Source organism: Anomaloglossus baeobatrachus, chromosome 1 (assembly GCF_048569485.1).
Source record: "Anomaloglossus baeobatrachus isolate aAnoBae1 chromosome 1, aAnoBae1.hap1, whole genome shotgun sequence".
Taxonomy (NCBI): domain Eukaryota; kingdom Metazoa; phylum Chordata; class Amphibia; order Anura; family Aromobatidae; genus Anomaloglossus; species Anomaloglossus baeobatrachus.
Window position 1 is genome coordinate 905,346,793 of NC_134353.1, and position 24,564 is coordinate 905,371,356.

Below are 24,564 nucleotides of genomic sequence, written 5' to 3' on the forward strand. Positions count from 1 at the left end.
ACAGCTTTGCTCCTTGTGGACGACATGCTGTTGTCTCCTAGGAGAGTGATCACTGAGGGTATATGGGAAGGGGTATACAGCCCGACCGAACAGAAATATGTATATAAATACGTATCTATTCCGGCACCCTGGGGGGGGACCAGCACCGGGTGACCGGTGTGGCTTACCGACCGCTAAAAAGCGGAGTGTGTGTCCTCCAGATTCCCTGCCTTAGGTCTCCCAGAGCTCTTCTCTGATAATCCTCCACCGGCAGAATGCCAAAAACATGGCTGCCGGAGCTCTCAGGGGAGGAGTGGAGCCGTGGGCGGTGCTAGAAAAGTGCGGGAATCTGGGGTCCCCACAGTGATCAGTGAGGGGGGAGGAAACATACAGGATGCTCCGGCCCTCACATCCGACGTCAGGTCGGCAGTCCCGCCCTTAACCCTGACAGGCAGGCCCGGGGGCGGGATTTTTGCTACTAGGCCGTGATGAAGCCGGGGACTAAATTTAAGACCGCGGCCGACAAGCAGGCGCGGTCGGCGCGGAAGTCCGCCGGTCTTCACAAATCAGCAGCTGCTGCAGCGTCCGGGAAGAAGGCGCTCCATGCACAGTTCCCATGGGGACACAGAGTACCTTATAGATGCAGGGCCCGGTCCCTGAGGATGAATAGACTCCTGTCCAGCAGATTCCCACAGGGGCTGCGGAGGGAGCCCGGTCCCAGTGAATGGATGACCGGTCAGGATCCCACTTCTCCCAGAGCCACTAAGGGATGGTGAAGGAAAACGGCATGAGGCTCCAGCCTTTGTACCCGCAATGGGTACCTCAACCTTAACAGCACCGCCGACATAGTGGGGTGAGAAGGGAACATGCGGGGACCCCGTGGGGGTCCTCTTTTCTTCCAACCGATATAACTAATCTGAGAATGCATGAGTGGATGTGTGCCTCCTTCCACACAAAGCATAAAACTGAGGAGCCCGTGATGCACGGGAGGGTGTATAGGCAGAGGGGAGGGGTTACACTTTTTAAAGTGTAATACTTTGTGTGGCCTCCGGAGGCAGAAGCTATACACCCAATTGTCTGGGTCTCCCAATGGAGCGACAAAGAAACGATCTTGTTCCATTCAAGTCTCTGGGGCAAGAGAGAGAAACATCGCATTGCTCTCGCGTTACACCGGTGTAACGTGAGAGCAGTGCGATTCTCGCATCAGCCGGCAACAGAGGAGATCGGGAGATAAATCCGTCCCTCCTCCCTCCGCAGTGCCAGTCTTCTCCTCCGCAACTGTGGTCTGATTGCATGATCAGATCAGTCGCATGACACTCTGCTCCCGCTGTGCTGTGAACGTGTGTAGAGTGTCATACGACCACTCACAGTAATCCCTGTGTGGCATCAGCTTTATGCAGGGGGAAAGACAGGGAGGAGTTTAGGCGGAGTTACAGGTCTGTGCTCACTGCTGGCTTGCAGCCCTGCACAAGGAACGATGGGAAATGTAGTCAGAAGGGAGCGGAGGAAAAGCATTGGTGCCAGGACATAGGATGCAAAAGCATAAAACTTAGAAGAAAAGATATATGCAGATCTATATGGGCATGATAAGCCAGCGAGTCAGGGTAATGGAGAACCCCTTTAATGATTGGAAACATCTAAGCACGTAAATGGATCTTCCTTCTCAGTAACAATTTCCTGCAGTGTGAGTTCTGGTCAATTGGTTGTTGCATCAACATCCACTGTCTCTGGATCCAAATCTACAAATGAGACCGTTGAGTGTGTGTCAGACGACCAGCACCGGGTGTAGCAACGTTACACAGAAAACAAGTGACAATATACATTTACATATTTTTATTTTTTTCCTTTTTTAGTGTCTTTTTACTTTTCTGTTGGGGGAGGGGGCCATCAATGTGCATGGTTGTTTGGATCAGCTGATAGAAATGGCATCTTTGTCATGTAAGCGATTCTTGTTTTATCAGAAATGTGGGTCAGCTTATATTTAAAGATGATGGTTACAATTTGTCCAAGAAGTTATCCAGCGCCGGGACGCCTTCCTTCAAACCTTTACGTTTCCGGGTTTCTGCCACCACTTGGTTTGGGCGAGTAGTGATGTCAAATGGATCTCCGGGGAGGATCTGCCAGTGATCGAACACACACTGCGGGAAGGCCTGACCTCCAGTGTTGGACCTGAGGTCAGCGGTGAAACCTGCCGGAGAAGACAGAACCATCAGTAATGGAATTATCAGTTCCTTTTTGTTATCGAAGTCCATTCATTAACCACAACTGGTCATGCGCCCAGGCCAATGGCCGACAATCTGTGCAGCTATTGCCGTAAAAGCCACAAGTTCTTCATGCACAACGATTCAGAAAATCTAAATTGAACACATTTTATTCTAGCTCCAATTCATCAAGACCGGTGATTTTCTTGCTGGTCCTGAAGAAGAGGCTTTGAAGGAGTCAGATGCTCCTTATTTCTTAACAGGAGCATGCCTCTTAGTAAATTTTGATCAGCGGTATGTGCCTCACCAGATATCTTACTCCAGTCCTTGCTGTTGAGAACGTCACAGCTCATCATGCACTAGTTGAGCTGTAGTGTTATGTCCCCATTATGCGGGAGGCAGTAGAACTTGTTGTGAAAATGCCAAAAAGTAGAAAAAAAATAAATAAATGAATTTGCACACCTATAGGTTGCATAAACTTTTCTAAGATTTCAAAGCAATTTATGTCAGAAACCTGTCAAAATTACTTTGGCTACTTGGGGTTTGAGTATCCAGCTATCATACATAAGCTCCTCACATGCTTCAGAGTGGAATAATACGGTCTCATGGTCAATTACTGTAAAACCACAATCCAAAGAGATTTCCACTAAATATACATAATTTTTTTATTTTTTTTTTAATGTTTCTAGAAAGTTTAGGCTAGAAGTAAAGACTGTGAACCTACACATCAACCAGTAACCTCAGCGGCCGGAAAGTAAACACTTATGGCTGAGTGGAGGAGCATTTAAAAAGGATCCTTACCCTACAGTAACAAAGTGGGGGTGGGGGGTGAAAGAAGGGAATTTTGTTTACTTACCGTAAATTCCTTTTCTTCTAGCTCCAATTGGGAGACCCAGACAATTGGGTGTATAGCTCATGCCTCCGGAGGCCACACAAAGTATTACACTAAAAGTGTAAAGCCCCTCCCCTTCTGCCTATACACCCCCCGTGCATCACGGGCTCCTCAGTTTTTGTGCAAAAGCAAGAAGGAGGAAAAAATTATAAATTGGTTTAAAGTAAATTCAATCCGAAGGAATATCGGAGAACTGAAACCATTCAACATGAACAACATGTGTACACAAAGAACAACAGCCCGAAGGGAACAGGGGCGGGTGCTGGGTCTCCCAATTGGAGCTAGAAGAAGAAGGGAATTTTGTTTACTTACCGTAAATTCCTTTTCTTCTAGCTCCAATTGGGAGACCCAGACAATTGGGTGTATAGCTACTGCCTCCGGAGGCCGCACAAAGTACTACACTTAAAAGTGTAAGGCCCCTCCCCTTCTGGCTATACACCCCCCCGTGGGAGCACGGGTCCTTCAGTTTTAGTGCAAAAGCAAGAAGGAGGAAAGCCAATAACTGTTTCAAAAACAAATTCAATCCGATAAACAATATCGGAGAACGTAAGTTATTAACATGAACAACATGTGCACCCGAAAAACAAATACCCTCAGAAAAACAGGGCGGGTGCTGGGTCTCCCAATTGGAGCTAGAAGAAAAGGAATTTACGGTAAGTAAACAAAATTCCCTTCTTCTTTTTCGCTCCTAATTGGGAGACCCAGACAATTGGGACGTCCAAAAGCAGTCCCTGGGTGGGTAAAATAATACCTCGCGATCGGGCTGTCAGGCAGCCCTTTCTTACAGGTGGGCCACCGCCGCCTGCAGGACTTGTCTACCTAGGCTGGCATCTGCCGAAGCGTAGGTATGCACCTGATAATGCTTGGTAAAAGTGTGCAGACTCGACCAGGTAGCCGCCTGGCACACCTGCTGAGCCGTAGCCTGATGCCGTAATGCCCAGGACGCACCCACGGCTCTGGTAGAATGGGCCTTCAGTCCAGAAGGAGTCGGAAGCCCAGCAGAACGGTAGGCGTGAAGAATTGGTTCCTTGGTCCACCGCGCAAGGGTGGATTTGGAAGCTTGCGACCCTTTATGCTGACCAGCGACCAGGATAAAGAGTGCATCCGAACGGCGCAGAGACGCCGTGCGGGAAATGTAGATCCTGAGTGCTCTCACCAGGTCCAACAGATGTAAACCCTTTTCAAAATGGTGAACTGGATGCGGACACAAAGATAGTAAAGTGATATCCTGATTGAGATGAAAGGAAGATACCACCTTGGGAAGAAACTCTGGAATTGGACGCAGTACTACCTTGTCTTGGTGAAACACCAGGAAGGGAGATTTGCAAGATAACGCCGCCAGCTCTGACACTCTCCGAAGAGACGTGACCGCCACCAGAAAAGCCACTTTCTGTGAAAGCCGAGAAAAGGAAATCTCCTTCATAGGCTCGAAAGGTGGCTTCTGGAGAGCAATCAGAACCTTGTTCAGATCCCAGGGTTCCAATGGCCGCCTGTAAGGGGGAATGATATGACAAACCCCTTGCAGGAACGTGCGTACCTTAGGAAGTCGCGCCAGGCGCTTCTGAAAGAATACGGATAGCGCAGAGACTTGTCCTTTAAGGGAGCTAAGCGACAAACCTTTTTCCAACCCAGACTGCAGGAAGGAAAGAAAAATCGGCAATGCAAATGGCCAGGGAGAAACTCCCTGAGCAGAGCACCAAGATAAGAATATCTTCCACGTTCTGTGGTAGATCTTGGCGGAGGATGGTTTCCTAGCCTGTCTCATGGTGGCAACAACATCATGAGATAAACCTGAGGTCCCTAGGATCCAGGACTCAATGGCCACACAGTCAGGTTCAGGGCCGCAGAATTCAGATGGAAAAACGGCCCTTGAGACAGCAAGTCTGGACGGCCTGGTAGCGCCCACGGTTGTCCTACCGTGAGATGCCACAGATCCGGGTACCACGACCTCCTTGGCCAGTCTGGAGCGACGAGAATGGCGCAACGGCAGTCGGACCTGATTTTGCGGAGCACTCTGGGCAACAATGCCAGAGGTGGGAACACATAAGGTAGTCGGAACTGCGACCAATCCTGAACTAAGGCGTCTGCCGCCAGAGCTCGGTGATCGTGAGACCGTGCCATGAAAACCGGGACCTTGGTGTTGTGCCGTGACGCCATCAGGTCGACGTCCGGCATCCCCCAGCGGCGACAGATCTCCTGAAACACGTCCGGGTGAAGGGACCATTCCCCTGCGTCCATGCCCTGGCGACTGAGAAAGTCTGCTTCCCAGTTTTCCACACCTGGGATGTGAACTGCGGATATGGTGGATGCTGTGTTTTCCACCCACGTCAGAATCCGCCGGACTTCTTGAAAGGCTTGTCGACTGCGTGTTCCCCCTTGGTGGTTGATGTACGCCACCGCTGTGGAATTGTCCGACTGAATCCGGATCTGCTTGCCCTCCAGCCACTGTTGGAAGGCTCGCAGAGCAAGATAGACTGCTCTGATTTCCAGAACATTGATCTGAAGGGTGGACTCTCTCTGAGTCCACGTACCCTGAGCCCTGTGGTGAAGAAACACTGCTCCCCACCCTGATAGGCTCGCATCTGTCGTGACCACCGCCCAGGATGGGGGTAGGAACGACTTTCCTTTTGACAATGAGGTGGGAAGAAGCCACCAACGGAGAGAGTCCTTGGTTGCCTGAGAGAGGTAGACATCCCTGTCGAGGGACGTCGACTTCCCGTCCCATTGGCGGAGAATGTCCCATTGTAGAGGGCGCAGATGAAACTGCGCGAAAGGGACTGCTTCCATTGCTGCCACCATCTTCCCTAGGAAATGCATGAGGCGCCTCAAGGAGTGGGACTGGTTCTGCAGGAGATTGCACCCCTGTCTGCAGAGAGCACTGCTTGTCCAGTGGAAGCTTCACTATCGCTGAGAGAGTATGAAACTCCATGCCAAGATATGTTAGTGATTGGGTCGGGGTTAGATTTGACTTTGAAAAGTTGATAAGCCACCCGAAACTCTGGAGAGTCTTCAGTGCCACGTTCAGGCTGTGTTGGCATGTCTCTTGAGAGGGTGCCTTTATAAGTAGATCGTCCAAATACGGGATCACGGAGTGACCCTGCGAGTGCAGGACAGCTACTACTGCTGCCATGACCTTGGTGAAGACCCGAGGGGCTGTTGCCAGCCCGAAAGGTAACGCTACGAACTGCAGGTGTTCGCTTTCTATAACGAAGCGTAGAAAACGCTGATGCTCTGGCGCAATCGGCACGTGAAGATAAGCATCCTTGATGTCTATTGATGCTAAGAAATCTCCTTGAGACATTGAGGCTATGACGGAGCGGAGAGATTCCATCCGGAACCTCCTGGTTTTTACATGTTTGTTGAGCAACTTTAGATCCAGGACGGGCCGAAAGGACCCGTCCTTCTTTGGCACCACAAACAGATTGGAGTAAAAACCGTGACCTTGTTCCTGAAGAGGAACGGAAGTCACCACTCCTTCCGCCTTTAGAGCGGTCACCGCCTGCAGCAGAGCATCGGCTCGGTCGGGTGGTGGGGAAGTTCTGAAGAAACGAGTTGGAGGACGAGAGACGAATTCTATCCTGTACCCGTGAGACAGAATGTCCCTCACCCAACGGTCTTTGACCTGTGACAGCCAAATGCCGCCAAAGCGGGAGAGCCTGCCACCGACCGAGGATGCGGAGAGAGGAGGCTGAAAGTCATGAGGAAGCCGTCTTGGTAACGGTTCTTCCTGCTGTCTTTTTTGGGCGTGACTGCGTCCGCCAAGAATCTGAGCCTCTCTGATCCTTTTGAGTCCTCTTGGACGATGAGAATTGGGACCTGCCTGAGCCTCGAAAGGACCGAAAACCAGACTGACCCCTCCTTTGTTGGGGCTTGTTTTGTCTGTGTTGAGGTAAGGATGAGTCCTTACCCTTGGAGTGTTTAATGATTTCATCCAAACGCTCCCCAAACAATCGGTCACGAGAAAAGGGCAAACTGGTTAAGCACTTCTTGGAAGCAGAATCTGCTTTCCATTCTCTCAACCACAGGGCTCTGCGCAAAACCACGGAGTTGGCTGACGCCACCGCCGTACGGCTCGTAGAGTCCAGGACAGCATTAATCGCGTAAGACGCGAATGCAGACATTTGAGAGGTCAATGGTGCCACCTGCGGGGCAGATGTACGTGTGACCGAGTCGACCTGTATAAGCCCAGCTGAAATAGCTTGGAGTGCCCATACGGCTGCGAAAGCTGGCGCCAACGACGCTCCAATAGCTTCATAGATGGATTTCAGCCAGAGCTCCATCTGCCTGTCAGTGGCATCTTTAAGTGCCGCTCCATCTTCTACTGCAACTAAGGATCTAGCTGCAAGCCTGGAGATTGGAGGGTCCACCTTGGGACACTGGGTCCAACCCTTGACCACGTCAGGGGGAAAAGGATAGCGTGTATCTTTAAGCCGTTTAGAAAACCGCTTCTCAGGATAAGCGTGGTGTTTCTGGATTGCATCTCTAAAGTCAGCGTGGTCCAGAAAAGTGCTTAATTTACGCTTGGGATATCTGAAATGGAATTTCTCCTGCTGTGAAGCTGCCTCCTCCTGAGTAGGAGCTGGCGGAGAAATATCTAACATCCTATTGATGGACGCTATAAGATCATTCACTATGGCGTCACCATCCGGTGTATCCAGATTGAGGGCGGACCCAGGATCAGAATCTTGATCAGTTACATCCGCCTCATCACCCATAGATCCGTCCCGCTGGGACCCTGACCAGTGAGACGAAGTTGAGGGCCCCTCATAACGAGCCCGTTTAGGTTGTCTGGGACTGTCGTCCGAGTCAGAATCGTCACCCTGGGGTGCATGTGACACCCCCGGAGCTTGGAAGTGTTCCAGCTGAGGGGGACCAGGGAGCAATGATGCCACAGTGTCCATGGTCTGAGTTACTGGTCTAGACTGCAATGTTTCAAGAATCCTTGACATGGTCATAGACAATCTGTCAGCAAAAGCTGCAAACTCCGTTCCTGTCACCTGGACAGCATTCACAGGTGGTACACCCTGGGTCACGTCCAGCAGAGGCCCCGGCTGTGCAGGGCACTGCACACAATGGGGTTCAGTGGAACCTGCCGGTAGAGCAGCCCCACATGCGGTACAGTCAGCATATAATGTCTGTGCCTTGGCACCCTTGCGTTTTGCGGACGACATGCTGTTGCCTCCTTGTAATCTAGGAGGGTATATAGCCGAGAATCACCAGCGACCGTACAGTACAAAGTATTTGCAACACAAAATACTCAGTATACAAACGGCACAAGTGGGGGTGAGCCCTTGAGGGCTGCTTACCGCCCGCTGAACAGCGGGTATGAGGCCGTAGAATCCCGTGTCTGGGTCTCCCCGTCTCCCCTCTGCAGCTCAGCGTGCAGGCAGGAATGGCTGCCGGCGTTCTGTGAAGAGGGGCGGACCGTGGGCGTGCCACAAACAAAGAGCGGGAAACTGCGTCCTACTGTGCCTGGTGTGAGGGTTGGAGTATGTAAAAACGACTCCAGCCCTCAGCGCTGATGCTCTGTACAGCGTCCCGCCCTCCTCCTGACTGGCAGGTGCGGAGGCGGAACGAACGAACTAGGCCGCAAAAGCCGGGGACTGTAGTAATAAGCGCGGCCGTGATATATGCACGGCCAGCGCGGAAGTCCCCGGCGCACCACAAGTCCCAGCCGCGTCGCAGTCCCAGCGGCCGGCGCGACCGTTCTCCCTGAGTCTACCCACTCAGCTAAGCTGAAGTGAGGAAATGGCACAAGCGCAGCAGCGCTGTTGTCCCCGGCGCACTAACACACCCAGCAATGCTGCGGTGTGCGCGCGTATGCACGGGGACACAGAGTACCTTGACGGAGCAGGGCCATGTCCCTGACGATACTCAGCTCCATATCCAGCGGCTTCTCCAGGGGCTGCGGATGGAGCACGGTCTCTGTGCCTGGAGACCGGTAAAATCCCACTTCGCCCAGAGCCCTAATGGGGATGGGGAAGGAATCAGCATGTGGGCTCCAGCCTCCGTAACCGCAATGGGTACCTCAACCTTAACAAGCACCACCGACAAAAAGTGGGGTGAGAAGGGAGCATGCTGGGGACCCTTGTATGTGTCCTCTTTTCTTCCATCCGACATAGTCAGCAGCTGCTGCTGACTAAACAGTGGAGCTATGCGTGCGTGTCTGACCTCCTTCGCACAAAGCAAAAAACTGAAGGACCCGTGCTCCCACGGGGGGGGGTGTATAGCCAGAAGGGGAGGGGCCTTACACTTTTAAGTGTAGTACTTTGTGCGGCCTCCGGAGGCAGTAGCTATACACCCAATTGTCTGGGTCTCCCAATTAGGAGCGAAAAAGAAAAGGAATTTACGGTAAGTAAACAAAATTCCCTTCTTCTTTGTCGCTCCATTGGGAGACCCAGACAATTGGGACGTCCAAAAGCAGTCCCTGGGTGGGTAAAATAATACCTCGTAATAGAGCCGTAAACGGCTCCGTCCTACAGGTGGGCAACCGCCGCCTGAAGGACTCGCCTACCTAGGCTGGCATCTGCCGAGGCATAGGTATGCACCTGATAGTGTTTCGTGAAAGTGTGCAGGCTCGACCAGGTAGCTGCCTGACACACCTGCTGAGCCGTAGCCTGGTGCCGCAAGGCCCAGGACGCTCCCACGGCCCTGGTAGAATGGGCCTTCAGCCCTGAGGGAACCGGAAGCCCCGAGGAACGATAAGCTTGTTCCTTGATCCACCGAGCCAGGGTTGATTTGGAAGCTTGTGACCCTTTACGCTGGCCAGCGACAAGGACAAAGAGTGCATCCGAGCGGCGCAGGGGCGCCGTACGAGAAATGTAGAATCTGAGTGCTCTCACCAGATCTAACAAGTGCAAATCCCTTTCACATTGGTGAACTGGATGAGGACAAAAAGAGGGTAAGGAGATATCCTGATTGAGATGAAAGGGGGATACCACCTTAGGGAGAAATTCCGGAACCGGACGCAGAACCACCTTGTCCTGGTGAAACACCAGGAAAGGGGCTTTGCACGACAATGCTGCTAGCTCAGACACTCTCCGAAGTGAAGTGACTGCTACTAGGAAGACCACCTTCTGCGAAAGGCGTGAGAGAGAAATATCCCTCATTGGCTCGAACGGTGGTTTCTGAAGAGCCATCAGCACCCTGTTCAGATCCCAGGGTTCTAACGGATGCTTGTAAGGAGGGACGATGTGACAAACCCCCTGCAGGAACGTGCGTACCTGTGGAAGTCTGGCTAGGCGCTTCTGAAAGAAGGGAATTTTGTTACTTACCGTAAATTCCTTTTCTTCTAGCTCTTATTGGGAGACCCAGACGATTGGGGTATAGCTACTGCCTCCGGAGGCCACACAAAGCACTACACTAAAAAGTGCAAGGCCCCTCCCCTTCTGGCTATACCCCCCCGTGGTATCACGGGTTCTCCAGTTTTAGTGCCAAAGCAAGAAGGAGGAAAGCCAATAACTGGTTTAAACAAATTAACTCCGAGTAACATCGGAGAACTGAAAAACCGTTCAACATGAACAACATGTGTACCCGCAAACAACAAAAACATCCCGAAGGACAACAGGGCGGGTGCTGGGTCTCCCAATAAGAGCTAGAAGAAAAGGAATTTACGGTAAGTAACAAAATTCCCTTCTTCTTCAGCGCTCTATTGGGAGACCCAGACGATTGGGACGTCCAAAAGCTGTCCCTGGGTGGGTAAAGAAATACCTCATGTTAGGGCTGCAAAACAGCCCTCCCCTACGGGGGTGTCACTGCCGCCTGCAGGACTCTTCTACCTAAGCTGGCATCCGCCGAAGCATAGGTATGCACCTGATAATGCTTGGTGAAAGTGTGCAGACTGGACCAGGTAGCTGCCTGGTACACTTGTTGAGCCGAAGCCTGGTGTCGTAATGCCCAGGACGCATCCACGGCTCTGGTTGAGTGGGCTTTTAGCCCTGAAGGAACCGGAAGCCCCGCAGAACGGTAGGCCTCTAGAATTGGTTCTTTGATCCATCGAGCCAGGGTGGCTTTAGAAGCCTGCAACCCCTTGCGCGGACCAGCGACAAGGACAAAAAGTGCATCGGAACGGCGCATGGGCGCCGTGCGGGAAATGTAGAGTCTGAGTGCTCTCACCAGATCTAACAAACGTAAGTCCTTTTCATACCGATGAACCGGATGAGGACAAAAGGAAGGCAAGGATATATCCTGATTAAGATGAAATGAGGATACGACCTTAGGGAGAAACTCCGGAATGGGGCGCAGCACTACCTTGTCCTGGTGGAACACCAGGAAGGGAGCCTTGGATGACAGAGCTGCCAGCTCAGACACTCGCCGAAGCGATGTGATCGCAACGAGAAACGCCACCTTCTGTGACAGGCGAGAAAGGAAACTTCCTTCAGAGGCTCGAAAGGCGGCTTCTGGAGAGCAACTAATACCCTGTTGAGATCCCATGGATCTAACGGCCGCTTGTACGGGGGTACGATATGACAGACCCCCTGTAGGAACGTGCGCACCTTAGAAAGACGTGCTAGACGCTTCTGAAAAAACACGGATAGTGCCGAGACTTCCCCCTTAAGGAAGCCGAGCGACAAGCCCTTTTCTAACCCCGATTGCAGGAAGGAAAGAAAAGTAGGCAATGCAAATGGCCAGGGAGACACTCCCTGAGCCGAGCACCAGGTTAAGAAAATCTTCCACGTTCTGTGGTAGATCTTAGCAGAGGTGGACTTCCTAGCCTGTTTCATGGTGGCAACGACCCCTTGGGATAATCCTGAAGACGCTAGGATCCAGGACTCAATGGCCACACAGTCAGGTTCAGGGCCGCAGAATTCCGATGGAAAAACGGCCCTTGGGACAGTAAGTCTGGTCGGTCTGGTAGTGACCACGGTCGGCCGACCGTGAGATGCCACAGATCCGGGTACCACGATCTCCTCGGCCAGTCTGGAGCGACGAGTATGACGCGGCTGCAATCGGATCTGATTTTTTGCGCAGTACTCTGGGCAAGAGTGCCAGAGGTGGAAACACATATGTGAGCCGGAACTGCGACAAATCTTGCACTAAGGCGTCTGCCGCCAGAGCTCTGTGATCGCGCGATCGTGCCATAAATGCCGGGACCTTGTTGTTGTGCCGAGACGCCATTAGGTCGACGTCCGGCACCCCCCAGCGGCGACAGATTTCCTGAAACACGTCCGGGTGAAGGGACCATTCCCCTGCGTCCATACCCTGGCGACTGAGGAAGTCTGCTTCCCAGTTTTCTACGCCCGGGATGTGAACTGCGGATATGGTGGATGCTGTGTCCTCCACCCACATGAGGATTCGCCGGACTTCCTGGAAGGCTTGCCGACTGCGCGTCCCTCCTTGGTGGTTGATGTATGCCACCGCTGTGGAGTTGTCCGACTGGATTCGGATCTGCTCTCTTTCTAGCCACTGCTGGAAAGCTAGTAGGGTAAGATACCCTGCCCCGATTTCCAGAACATTGATCTGAAGGGTGGACTCCTGCTGAGTCCACGTCCCCTGAGCCCTGTGGCGGAGACAAACTGCTCCCCACCCTGACAGACTCGTATCTGTCGTGACCACTGCCCAGGATGGGGGTAGTAAGGATCTTCACTGTGACAATGAGGTGGGAATAAGCCACCATTGCAGAGAGTCCTTGGCCGTCTGGGAAAGGGAGACTTTCCTGTCCAGGGAGGTTGACTGCCCGTCCCATTGGCGGAGAATGTCCCCTTGCAGTTGGCGCAGATGAAACTGCGCAAAGGGAACTGCCTCCATGGCTGCCACCATCTTCCCTAGGAAGTGCATGAGGCGCCTTAAGGGGTGCGACTGGCCTTGAAGGAGAGACTGCACCTCTGTTTGCAGTGAACGCTGCTTGTTCAGCGGAAGCTTCACTATCGCTGATAGAGTGTGAACTCCATGCCGAGATACGTTAGTGATTGAGTCGGTGACCGATTTGACCTTGCCAAATTGATGATCCACCCGAAAGTCTGGAGAGTCTCCAGCGTAACATTCAGGCTGCGTTGTCATGCCTCGAGGGAGGGTGCTTTGACGAGTAGATCGTCCAAGTAAGGGATAACCGGGTGTCCCTGAGAGTGCAAGACTGCTACCACTGCTGCCATGACCTTGGTGAACACCCGTGGGGCTGTCGCCAGACCGAATGGCAGAGCTACGAACTGAAGATGGTCGTCTCCTATCACAAAACGTAGAAAACGTTGGTGCTCCGTAGCAATTGGCACGTGGAGATAGGCATCTTTGATGTCTGTTGAGGCAAGGAAGTCTCCTCGAGACATTGAGGTAATGACGGATCGGAGGGATTCCATCCGGAACCGCCTGGCGTTCGCATGCTTATTGAGCAGTTTTAGGTCCAGAACAGGACGGAAGGAGCCGTCCTTTTTTGGAGCCACAAAGAGATTGGAGTACAAACCCTCGCCCTCGTTCCTGAGGGGGGACAGGGATCACCACTCCTTCTGCTCTTAGAGCGTCCACCGCCTGCAGCAGGGCATCTGCTCGGTGGGGAGGTGGGGCCGTTCTGAAGAATGGAGTCGGAGGACGAGAACAGAACACTGTCCTGTGCACGTGAGCACAATGTCCGTCACCCACCGGTCTGTGACCTGTGGCAGCTAAATGTCGCCAAAGGCGGGGGAGTCTGCCATCAACCGCGGATGCGGAGAGAGAGAGAGAGCTGAGAGTCATGAGGAGACCGCCTTGGTAGCGGTTCCTCCGGCTGCCTTCCTTGGGCGTGATTGAGCCCGGCCGGAATCTGAGCCCGTCTGAGGTTTTGTAGCCCTTTTGCACGAGGACAATTGGGACCTGCCCGAGCTTGGGAAGGACCGAAACCTCGACTGTACTTTTAGGACAGCATTAATAGGGTAAGTCGCAGTGCAGACATTGCGGAGTTACGGACGCCTCTGCGGTACAGATGTACATGTGCTCAAGGCCAGCTGCGCAAGAACAGCTGAAAAGGTTAGGTTGCCTATACGGCTGTGAATGCCGGAGCAACCGACACGCCGATAGCCTCCTAGACAGATTTCAACCAGAGTCCATCTGTCTGTGAATGGCATCTTTAAGTGAAGCCCCATCTCCAGTGCAACTATGGCTCTAGACGCAAGCCTGGAGATTGGAGAATCCACCTTTGGACCCTGGGTCCAGCGCTTGACCACGTCAGGGGAAAAGGGATAACGTGTATCTTAAAAACGTTTGGAGAAGACGCTTATCTGGTAAGCGTGGTGTTTCTGGACTGCTTCTCTGAAGTCAGCGTGGCCAGAAAAATACTCAATATCCGTTTGAGATACTGAAAAGGGACTTCTCCTGCTGTGAAGCTGACTCCTCCACTGGGGGAGCTGAGGGAGAAAGATCCAACCTTCCATTGATGGACGCTATAGGATCATTCCGTATGGCGTTACCATCCGGTGTATCCGGATTGATAGCGATGTCAGGATCAAAGTCCTGGAGAGCTGCCTTATCATACAGAGAGTCCTCCTGGGACCCCCCCGTTCCAAATGAGGTTGGTCAGGAAGATTGCCCATGGCCTGTCTGGACTGCAAGTCTCTATCTTATGACAATATATCTGTCGAAACTGCAACTCCGTCCCTGTCCTTGGACAGGGATGACAGGTGGTTTCTTTGGCCACGACTAGTAGAGACCCCGGCAGACGAAGCGCTAGAGACCCCGGCAGACGAAGTGCTACAGGGGAGCATGCACACAATGGGACGGTGTCATGAACAGCATCCCATGTAGTAAAAACAGCACTGAAAATCTGTGTTGCTTTTTTGCCGCTGCCGACTAGCCATCTAGAAGTATATAGCCAAGATTGGTGACCGTACAGTGCAATGTATAGCATACAAGCATAAAGTACAATGAACACCGCAGCACAAGCAATACAAGCAGCATAGAAGCCTGTGCCCTGGCACCTCTGCTCTTCTGCTGCTGTAGACTAGTCATCTAGGGGAATATAGCCCAGAAGAGTGACCATACAGTGCAATGTATAGCATACAAGCACAAGTACAAATGCACACTGCAGCCCATGCAATACAAGCAGCATAGAAAAAAACCTGTGCCCCAGCACCCTTGGTTTTCTGCTGCTGTAGTCTAGCCATTCCAGGAGAATATAGCTAAGACTAGCGACTGTACAGTGCAGTGTATAGCATACAAGCATAAACACAAATGAACACTTCAGTACGTGCAATACAAGCAGCCTAGAAAGCCTGTGCCTTAGCACACCTGCTTTCCTGCTGCTGATGTGTCGCTCTCCAAGCGGGCATATAGCGACCTATGCAGTTAAAATACACATGTACACACTGCAGTATATATTGGGGTCAGCACTATGTGTGCCGCTTACCGCCCGCCTATAAGCGGGTGTATGGTCGCCATAGTCCTGCCTGGTTGCCGAAAGTCCGAGCTCGGACTGCAGTAATGGCTGCCGGCGTCTTCCCCAGCTCGTGTGAGGAGGGGCGGGCCGTGGGCGTGCCCCAAGTCAGAGCGGGAATCCGGCGTCCGACAGTGTGCAGTGAGAGGGCTGGAGCATGTAAATAAGGCTCCAGCCCTCGGCGCTGCTGATTGCTCAGCGTCTGTCCCCTTCCCTGAGTGACAGGGAGGGGGCGGGAACGAAGCGGCACTAGGCCGCAGAAGCCGGGGACTGGATTTATAAGCGCCGCCGCCGTAAAAGCGCGGTCGGCGCCCAGTCCCCGGCGAACTACAAGTCCCAGCCGCGCCGCCGCTCCCGGAGCGTCCGGCGCGGTAGTTCCCAATACACAAAGTCACTCAGCAAAGCTGCAGTGACTGTAACCCTTTACTGTCCCCGGCGCACTAGCACACCCAGCAAGTCTGGAGTGTGCTGTGCCTGTGTGTACGGGGACACAGAGTACCTGTAATGGTGCAGGGCCATGTCCCTGAACGGTACTCCAGCTCCGTATCCAGCAGGTTCAAATGGGTCTGTGGATGGAGCCCGGCGTCAGAGCTTTGAGGCCGGCAGGATCCCACTTCCTCAGAGCCCCCCAGGGGGATGTGGAAGGAAAGCAGCATGTGGGCTCCAGCCTCCGTACCAGCAATAGGTACCTCAACCTTACAACACCATCAACGGGTGAGAAGGGAGCATGCTGGGGGCCCTATATGGGCCCTCTTTTCTTCCATCCGAAATAGTCAGCAGCTACTGCTGACTAAAATCTGTGGAGCTATGCATGGATGTCTGACCTCCTTCGCACAAAGCTTGAAAACTGGAGAACCCGTGATACCACGGGGGGGTATAGCCAGAAGGGGAGGGGCCTTGCACTTTTTAGTGTAGTGCTTTGTGTGGCCTCCGGAGGCAGTAGCTATACCCCAATCGTCTGGGTCTCCCAATAGAGCGCTGAAGAAAAACACAGCGCGCAGAGACTTGTCCCTTAAGGGAGCCGAGCGACAAACCCTTTTCCAATCCGGATTAAAGGAAGGACAGAAAAGTGGGCAAGGTAAATGGCCAGGGAGAAAAACCCTGAGCAGAGCACCACGACAGGAATATCTTCCACGTCCTATGGTAGATCTTGGCGGACGTTGGTTTCCTAGCCTGTCTCATAGTGGCAATGACCTCTTGAGATAACCCTGAAGACGCTAGGATCCAGGACTCAATGGCCACACAGTCAGGTTGAGGGCCGCAGAATTCAGATGGAAAAACGGCCCTTGAGACAGCAAGTCTGGTCGGTCTGGTAGTGCCCACGGTTGGCCGACCGTGAGATGCCACAGATCCGGGTACCACAACCTCCTCGGCCAGTCTGGAGCGACGAGGATGGCGCGGCGGCAGTCGGCCCTGATCTTGCGTAACACTCTGGGCAACAGTGCCAGAGGAGGAAACACATAAGGGAGTTGAAACTGCGACCAATCCTGAACTAAGGCGTCTGCCGCCAGAGCTCTGTGATCTTGAGACCGTGCCATGAATGTCGGGACCTTGTTGTTGTGCCGGGACGCCATTAGGTCGACGTCCGGCATGCCCCAGCGGCAACAGATCTCCTGAAACACGTCCGGGTGAAGGGACCATTCCCCTGCGTCCATGCCCTGGCGACTGAGAAAGTCTGCTTCCCAGTTTTCTACGCCCGGGATGTGAACTGCGGATATGGTGGAGGCTGTGGCTTCCACCCACAGCAGAATCCGCCGGACTTCCTGGAAGGCTTGCCGACTGCGTGTCCCGCCTTGGTGGTTGATGTATGCCACCGCTGTGGAGTTGTCCGACTGAATTCGGATCTGTTTGCCTTCCAGCCACGGCTGGAACGCCTTTAGGGCAAGATACACTGCCCTTATCTCCAGAACATTGATCTGAAGGGAGGACTCTGTCTGAGTCCAAGTACCCTGAGCCCTGTGGTGGAGAAAAACCGCTCCCCACCCTGACAGGCTCGCGTCCGTCGTGACCACCGCCCAGGATGGGGGCAGGAAGGATTTCCCCTTCGACAGAGAAGTGGGGAGAAGCCACCACTGAAGGGAAGCCTTGGCTGCCCGAGAAAGGGAGACGTTCCTGTCGAGGGATGTCGACTTCCTGTCCCATTTGCGGAGAATGTCCCATTGAAGTGGGCGCAGGTGAAACTGCGCAAAAGGAACTGCCTCCATTGCTGCCACCATCTTCCCTAGGAAGTGCATGAGGCGCCTCAGGGGGTGTGACTGGCCTTGAAGGAGAGATTGCACCCCTGTCTGTAGTGAACGCTGTTTGTTCAGCGGAAGCTTCACTATCGCTGAGAGAGTATGAAACTCCATGCCAAGATATGTCAGTGATTGGGCCGGTGTCAGATTTGACTTTGGAAAGTTGATGATCCACCCGAAACTCTGGAGACTCTCCAGAGCAATGTTCAGGCTGTGTTGGCATGCCCCTTGAGAGGGTGCCTTGACAAGTAGATCGTCTAAGTAAGGGATCACCGAGTGTCCCTGAGAGTGTAGGATTGCCACCACTGTTGCCATAACCTTGGTGAAGACCCGTGGGGCTGTCGCCAGGCCAAAAGGCAGTGCCACGAACTGAAGGTGTTCGTCCCCTATGGCGAAACGCAGGAAGCGCTGATGCTCTGGTGCAATCGGTACGTGGAGATAAGCATCTTTGATGTCGATTGATGCTAGGAAATCTCCTTGGGACATTGAGGCGATGACGGAGCGGAGTGATTCCATCCGGAACCGCCTGGTTTTCACATGCTTGTTGAGCAGTTTTAGGTCCAGAACAGGACGGAAGGATCCGTCCTTTTTTGGCACCACGAACAGGTTGGAGTAAAAACCGTGACCCCGTTGCTGAAGAGGAACAGGGATCACCACTTCCTCCGCCTTCAGAGTGCCCACCGCCTGCAGAAGAGCATCGGCTCTTTCGGGGAGCGGAGATGTTCTGAAGAAACGAGTCGGAGGACGAGAGCTGAACTCTATCCTGTAACCGTGAGATAGAATGTCTCTCACCCATCGGTCTTTTACCTGTGGCAGCCAGGCGTCGCAAAAGCGGGAAAGCCTGCCACCGACCGAGGATGCGGTTTGAGGAGGCCGAAAGTCATGAGGAGGCCGCTTTGGGAGCGGTTCCTCCGGCGGTCTTTTTAGGACGTGACTTAGACCGCCATGAATCGGAGTTCCTCTGATCTTTCTGAGGCCTTTTGGACGAGGAGAATTGAGACCTGCCCGCGGTCCGAAAGGACCGAAACCTCGATTGTACCTTCCGTGGTTGAGGTCTGTTTGGTCTGGACTGGGGTAAGGATGAGTCCTTTCCCTTGGATTGTTTAATGATTTCATCCAATCGCTCACCAAACAAGCGGTCGCCAGACAATGGCAAACCGGTTAAGAACTTTTTGGAAGCAGAATCTGCCTTCCATTCACGTAGCCACATGGCCCTGCGGACTACCACCGAATTGGCGGATGCTACCGCCGTACGGCTCGCAGAGTCCAGGATAGCATTAATGGCGTAGGACGCAAACGCCGACGCCTGAGTGGTTAAGGACACCACTTGCGGGGCAGATGTACGTGTTACTGCATTAATCTGCGCCTGACAAGCTGAGATAGCTTGGAGTGCCCATACGGCTGCGAATGCTGGAGCAAACGACGCGCCGATAGCTTCATAGATGGATTTCAACCATAGTTCCATCTGTCTGTCAGTGGCATCTTTGAGTGAAGCCCCATCTTCCACTGCAACTATGGATCTAGCCGCCAGTCTGGAGATTGGAGGATCCACCCTAGGACACTGAGTCCAGCCCTTGACAACATCAGGGGGGAAGGGATAACGTGTATCCTTAAGGCGCTTGGAAAAACGCTTGTCTGGACAGTCTCGGTTTTTCTGGACTGCCTCCCTGAAGTCAGAGTGATCCAGAAACGTATTCAATGTACGCTTGGGAAACCTGAAACGGAATTTCTCCTGAGAAGCTGACTCCTCAATTGTAGGAGCTGGGGGAGAAATATCCAACACCTGATTGATGGTTGCTATAAGGTCATTCACTACGGCGTCACCTTCAGGTGTATCTAGGTTGAGAGCGGCTTCAGGATCAGAATCCTGATCTGTTACCTCCGCTTCATCCTCCAGAGAGTCCTGCTGAGACCCTGAACAGTGTGATGAGGCGGAGGGAATTTCCCAGCGAGCCCGCTTAGGCGGTCTGGGACTGCGGTCCGTGTCAGAGACCTCACCCTGGGACCTATGGGTCATCCCAGGGGCACTTTGCTGTTCCAATTGAGGGGGACCAGGGGTCAAAGATTGAACAGTGCCCGGGGCCTGAGTCACCGGTCTGGACTGTAGGGCTTCTAGTATTTTAGCAGACCATTTATCCATACTCTCAGACAGTTTGTCAGCAAAAGCTGCAAACTCCGTCCCTGTCACCTGGACAGTGGTAGCAGGTGGTTCCACCTGGGCCACCAGTAGCAGAGGCTCCGGCTGAGTAAGTGCCACAGGGGCCGAGCATTGCACACAATGAGGGTCAGTGGAACCTGCCGGCAGTACAGCCGTACATGATGTACAGGTTGCAAAGTACGCCTGTGCTTTGGCACCCTTGCTTTTTGCGGACGACATGCTGTTGTCTCCTCTGAGAACAATCCAGGAGGGTATATAGCCAAAAAACAACAGAGCGACCGTACAGTGCAAATGTATAGCCTATAAGCCTATATATATATATATATATATACACACTTCGGCACTCAGTGGGGCCAGCACCACAGGTGCTGCTTACCGACCGCTCAGAGCGGTTGTGTGATCACCAGATTCCCTGCCTGGGTCTCCCTGTGTTGTCTCTCCTCTCCAGCGTCTGAATCGCTGACAGGAATGGCTGCCGGCGTTCTGTGGGGAGGAGGGGACCGTGGGCGTGCCCAAGAAAAGTGCGGGAATCTAGTGCCCCAGTGTACTGAGTGAGGAGGGAGGAGGATACTAATGTATGCTCCAGTCCTCAGCGCTGACGATCTGTGCAGCGTCCCGCCCTTCCCCTGACTGGCAGGCCTGTGGGCGGGAATATACGACACTAGGCCGCAAAAGCCGGGGACTAAAGTTATAAGCGCGGCCGGCAATAAGCGCGGCCGCGCGGTAGTCCCCGGCGCACTAACACACCCAGCAGTGCTGCAATGTGTATGGCACAAGCGCTCCATGCGCGGTAGTCCCCGGCGCACTAACACACCCAGCAGTGCTGTAATGTGTATGGCACAAGCGCTCCATGCGCGGTCCCCACGGGGACACAGAGTACCTCACAGTAGCAGGGCCTTGTCCCTGACGATACCCGGCTCCTATCCAGCAGATTCCCAGGGGCTGCGGAGGGAGCACGGTCCCTGTGCCTGGAGACCGATTAGGATCCCACTTCACCCAGAGCCCAGTAAGGGATGGGGAAGGAAAACAGCATGTGGCTCCTGCCTGTGTACCCGCAATGGGTACCTCAACCTTAACAGCACCGCCGACACAGTGGGGTGAGAAGGGAGCATGCTGGGGGCCCTGTTATGGGCCCTCTTTTCTTCCATCCGACCTAGTCAGCAGCTGCTGCTGACCAAGCTGTGGAGCTATGCGTGGATGTCAGCCTCCTTCGCACAAAGCATAAAAACTGAGGAGCCCGTGATGCACGGGTGGTGTATAGGCAGAAGGGGAGGGGCTTTACACTTTTAGTGTAATACTTTGTGTGGCCTCCGGAGGCATGAGCTATACACCCAATTGTCTGGGTCTCCCAATGGAGCGACAAAGAAAAACAAAAACACCTCCAGACATCAGGGAAAAAAAACACACCACGTTTTTCAATGACGTGATAAAAGGTGTGTATGTCCCTCCGTGTGCCATGATAGCACACGCAGAGCAGGAACTTTATATTCACCTGTCCCCAGCCCCTGCTGTCCCCAGCCCCTGCTGTCCCCAGCCCCTGCTGTCCCCAGCCCCTGCTGTCCCCAGCCCCTGCTGTTACTTCTGGGTTGCCGTGCAGTGAATATTCATGAGCATAATTAGCCGGCCTGGAAGCAGGAGACTGCAGCACTGGAGAAGGGGAGTATATAAAAGCATTTTATTTCACGTGTTACACAGATCACATCACTGTGTGGTTCATGTGACATCAGTGCTGTAGCTTTCATCCAGTCGGGTTCTTCTGTTGTATACATTATGTCTTATATATTTTGGTACTATGGTACTCCTCAGTGGTCGCATTCGGCACTTGTTATTGTATTACCGTTTTTTGAAAAAACTCTTGTGGGGGTCTAGATATTATTGTTATGGATGTTGTTGTGTATATATATTTTCTTCGGCGCTCCATTGGGAGACCCAGACGATTGGGTGTATAGCACTGCCTCCGGAGGCCACACAAAGCAATTACACTAAAAAGTGTAAGGCCCCTCCCCTTCTGGCTATACACCCCCAGTGGGATCACTGGCTCACCAGTTTTCAAGCTTTGTGCGAAGGAGGCACACATCCATGCATAAGCTCCACTGTTTAGTCAGCAGTAGCTGCTGACTATGTCGGATGGAAGAAAAGAGGGCCCATACTAGGGCCCCCAGCATGCTCCCTTCTCACCCCACTTGCGGTTTGTAAGGTTGAGGTACCTATTGCTGGTACGGAGGCTGGAGCCCACATGCTGTTTTCCTTCCCCATCCCCCTGAGGGGCTCTGAGGAAGTGGGATCTTTCCGGCCACCAAGCCCTGAGGCCGGGCTCCATCCACAGACCCATAGAACCTGCTGGATGTGGAGCGGGAGTGCCGTTCAGGGACAAGGCCCTGCAACTTTCAGGTACTCTGTGTCCCCGTATGGCAGGCCACGCACACTCCAGGCTTGCTGGGTGTGCTAGTGCGCCGGGGACTGTAGCGCTGTGCGCTGGGCTTATAGTCCCTGCAGATTACTGGGGGACTTTACGTGTGGGGACCGCCGCGCCGACCGCCCCTGGAGCGGCGGCGCAGCTGCGACTTGTAGTGCGCCGGGGACGCGCCGACCGCGCTTTTACGGCGGCGGCGCCTCTAAATTTAGTCCCCGGCTTTTGCGGCCTAGCGCCGCTTCGTTCCCGCCCCCACCCTGTCACTCAGGGAAAGGGAGAGACGCTGTTCTATAGCAGCGCCGAGGGCTGGAGCCTTATTTGCATTCTCCAGCCCCCTTCACTAGACACAGTGGGCGCCGGGTTCCCGCTCTTGTCTCGGGCACGCCCTCGGCCCGCCCCTCTCCTCTGGACGCCGGCAGCCATTCCGGCACGCAGAGCGGGAAAACGGAGACAAGCGCTGAGCTACAGCACAGGATTCCGGCGCCACACACCCGCTTTTGTGCGGGCGGTAAGCGGCAACTAAAGTGCTGACCCACTAATGCCGAAGTGTCCTGTTGTACTTTTGTACGGTCGCTATTCAGGATGCAGACCTAGAAACAGCAGCAAAAGATCAGGGGTGCTAAAGCACAGACTCTATATGCTGCTTGTCTTGCATGTGCTGCAGTGTCATGTGTCCTTTATGCTTGTATGCTTTACATTGCACTGTAAGGGCTATTCTTGGCTGTCTACCCGCCTAGATGGCTAGACAGCGGCAGCAAACAGCAATGGTGCTAAGGCACAAGCTTTCAATGCTGCTTGGATTGCATGTACTGCAGAGTTTATTTTCATGCTTGTACATTCACTGCATGTCGCTATTCTTGGCTAATGCTCCTTGATGACTAGACAACAGCAGCAGAAAAGCAAGGGTGCTAAGGCACAAGCTTTCAATGCTGCTTGGATTGCATGTGCTGCAGTGGTTATTTTCATGCTTGTATGCTATACATTCACGGTATGTCGCTTTTCTTGGCTAATGCTCCTGAATAACTAGACAACGGCAGCAGAAAAGCAAAGGTGCCAAGGCACAGGCTTTCTATGCTCCTTGTACTGCATGTGCTGAAGTGTTTATTGTACTTCATGCTTGTATGCTATACATTGCACTGTACGGTCGCTATTCTTGGCTAATGCTCCTAGATGGCTAGACAGCAACAGCAAAAAGAAAAAAAAAAAAAGCATGGGTGCCAAGGCACAGGCTTTCTATGCTGCTTGTACTGCATGCGATACTGTTCCAGGACCCCCAGTGTGTGCAATTACTCAGCGGGGTCTCTGCTACAGGTGGCCAAAAGAACCACCTGTGATCCCTGTCCAGGGACAGGGACGGAGTTGCAGTTTCCGCTGATATATTGTCTGTGACTATGACTAACATCTTACAGACTTTGCAGTCCAGACAGACCTTGGGCAATGTTGATTCAATGCCCCTGGCCACCCTGATTTCGAAACAAATCATGGCTCCAGGAGGGTCCCATGCATCCCAGAGTGCATGCTCTGACACGGACGACAGTCCCAGACGGCCTAAGCGAGCTCCCTAAGAAAGGCCCTCGACTTCATCACAGTACTCTCTGTATGATGATGCAGACGTAGCTGTTCAGGACTCGGATCCTGAGACCGCTCTCAATCCGGATACACCGGATGCTGACGCTATAGTGAATAATCTTATAGCGTCCATCAATGGAAGGTTGGGTATTTCTCCCTCAACTCCTCCAGTGGAGGGGTCAGCTTCACAGCAGAAGAAATCCCTATTTCGGTATCTCAAGCGTATATTGAGTACTTTTCTGGTCACTCTGACTCCAGAGAAGCAGTCCAGGAACACCACGCTTATCCCGATAAGCGTTTCTTCAACCGTATTGAGGATACGCGTTGTCTCTTCCCCCCTGACGTGCTCAAGCGCTCCAAGGGTGGATCCCCCAATCTCCAGGCTTGCGGCTAGATCTATAGTTGCAGTGGAAGATGGGACTTCACTTAAAGATGCCATTGACAGACAGATAGCCCTCTGGTTGCAATCTGTCTATGAAGCTATCGGCGGGTCGGTTGCCCCGGCATTCGCAGCCATAGAGGCACTCCAAGCTGTTTCAGCTAGTTTTGCGCAGAGGGACGCGGTCACATGTACATCTTGGCCGCAGTAGCGTCCTTCACCTCGCAATGTCGGCATTGCGACTCAAGCTGTTTATGCTGTCCTGGACTCTACGAGCCGTACGTCAGTGGCGTCCGCCAACTCCGTGTTGTTACGCTCCTAGTGTTAAGGGATTGGAGCAGATGCTGCTTCCACAAAAGTGCTTAACCAGATTGCCTTTATCTGGTGACAGACTGTTTCGTG

At 53.1% G+C, this 24,564-nt stretch overlaps 1 protein-coding gene across 2 annotated transcripts in view; it reads right to left on the minus strand.

The window, feature by feature from the left end:
- Positions 1-1,797: 1,797 nt before the first annotated feature.
- LOC142256002 (elongation factor 2-like) overlaps positions 1,798-24,564 on the minus strand; it is an 86,851-nt gene continuing 64,084 nt past the window's right edge. For both annotated transcript variants that reach the window (XM_075327482.1, XM_075327490.1), the window contains exon 15: positions 1,798-2,167. In XM_075327482.1, coding sequence (XP_075183597.1) covers positions 1,974-2,167 — 194 coding nt within the window. In that variant the 3' untranslated portion in view covers positions 1,798-1,973. The remainder of the gene's footprint in view (positions 2,168-24,564) is intronic.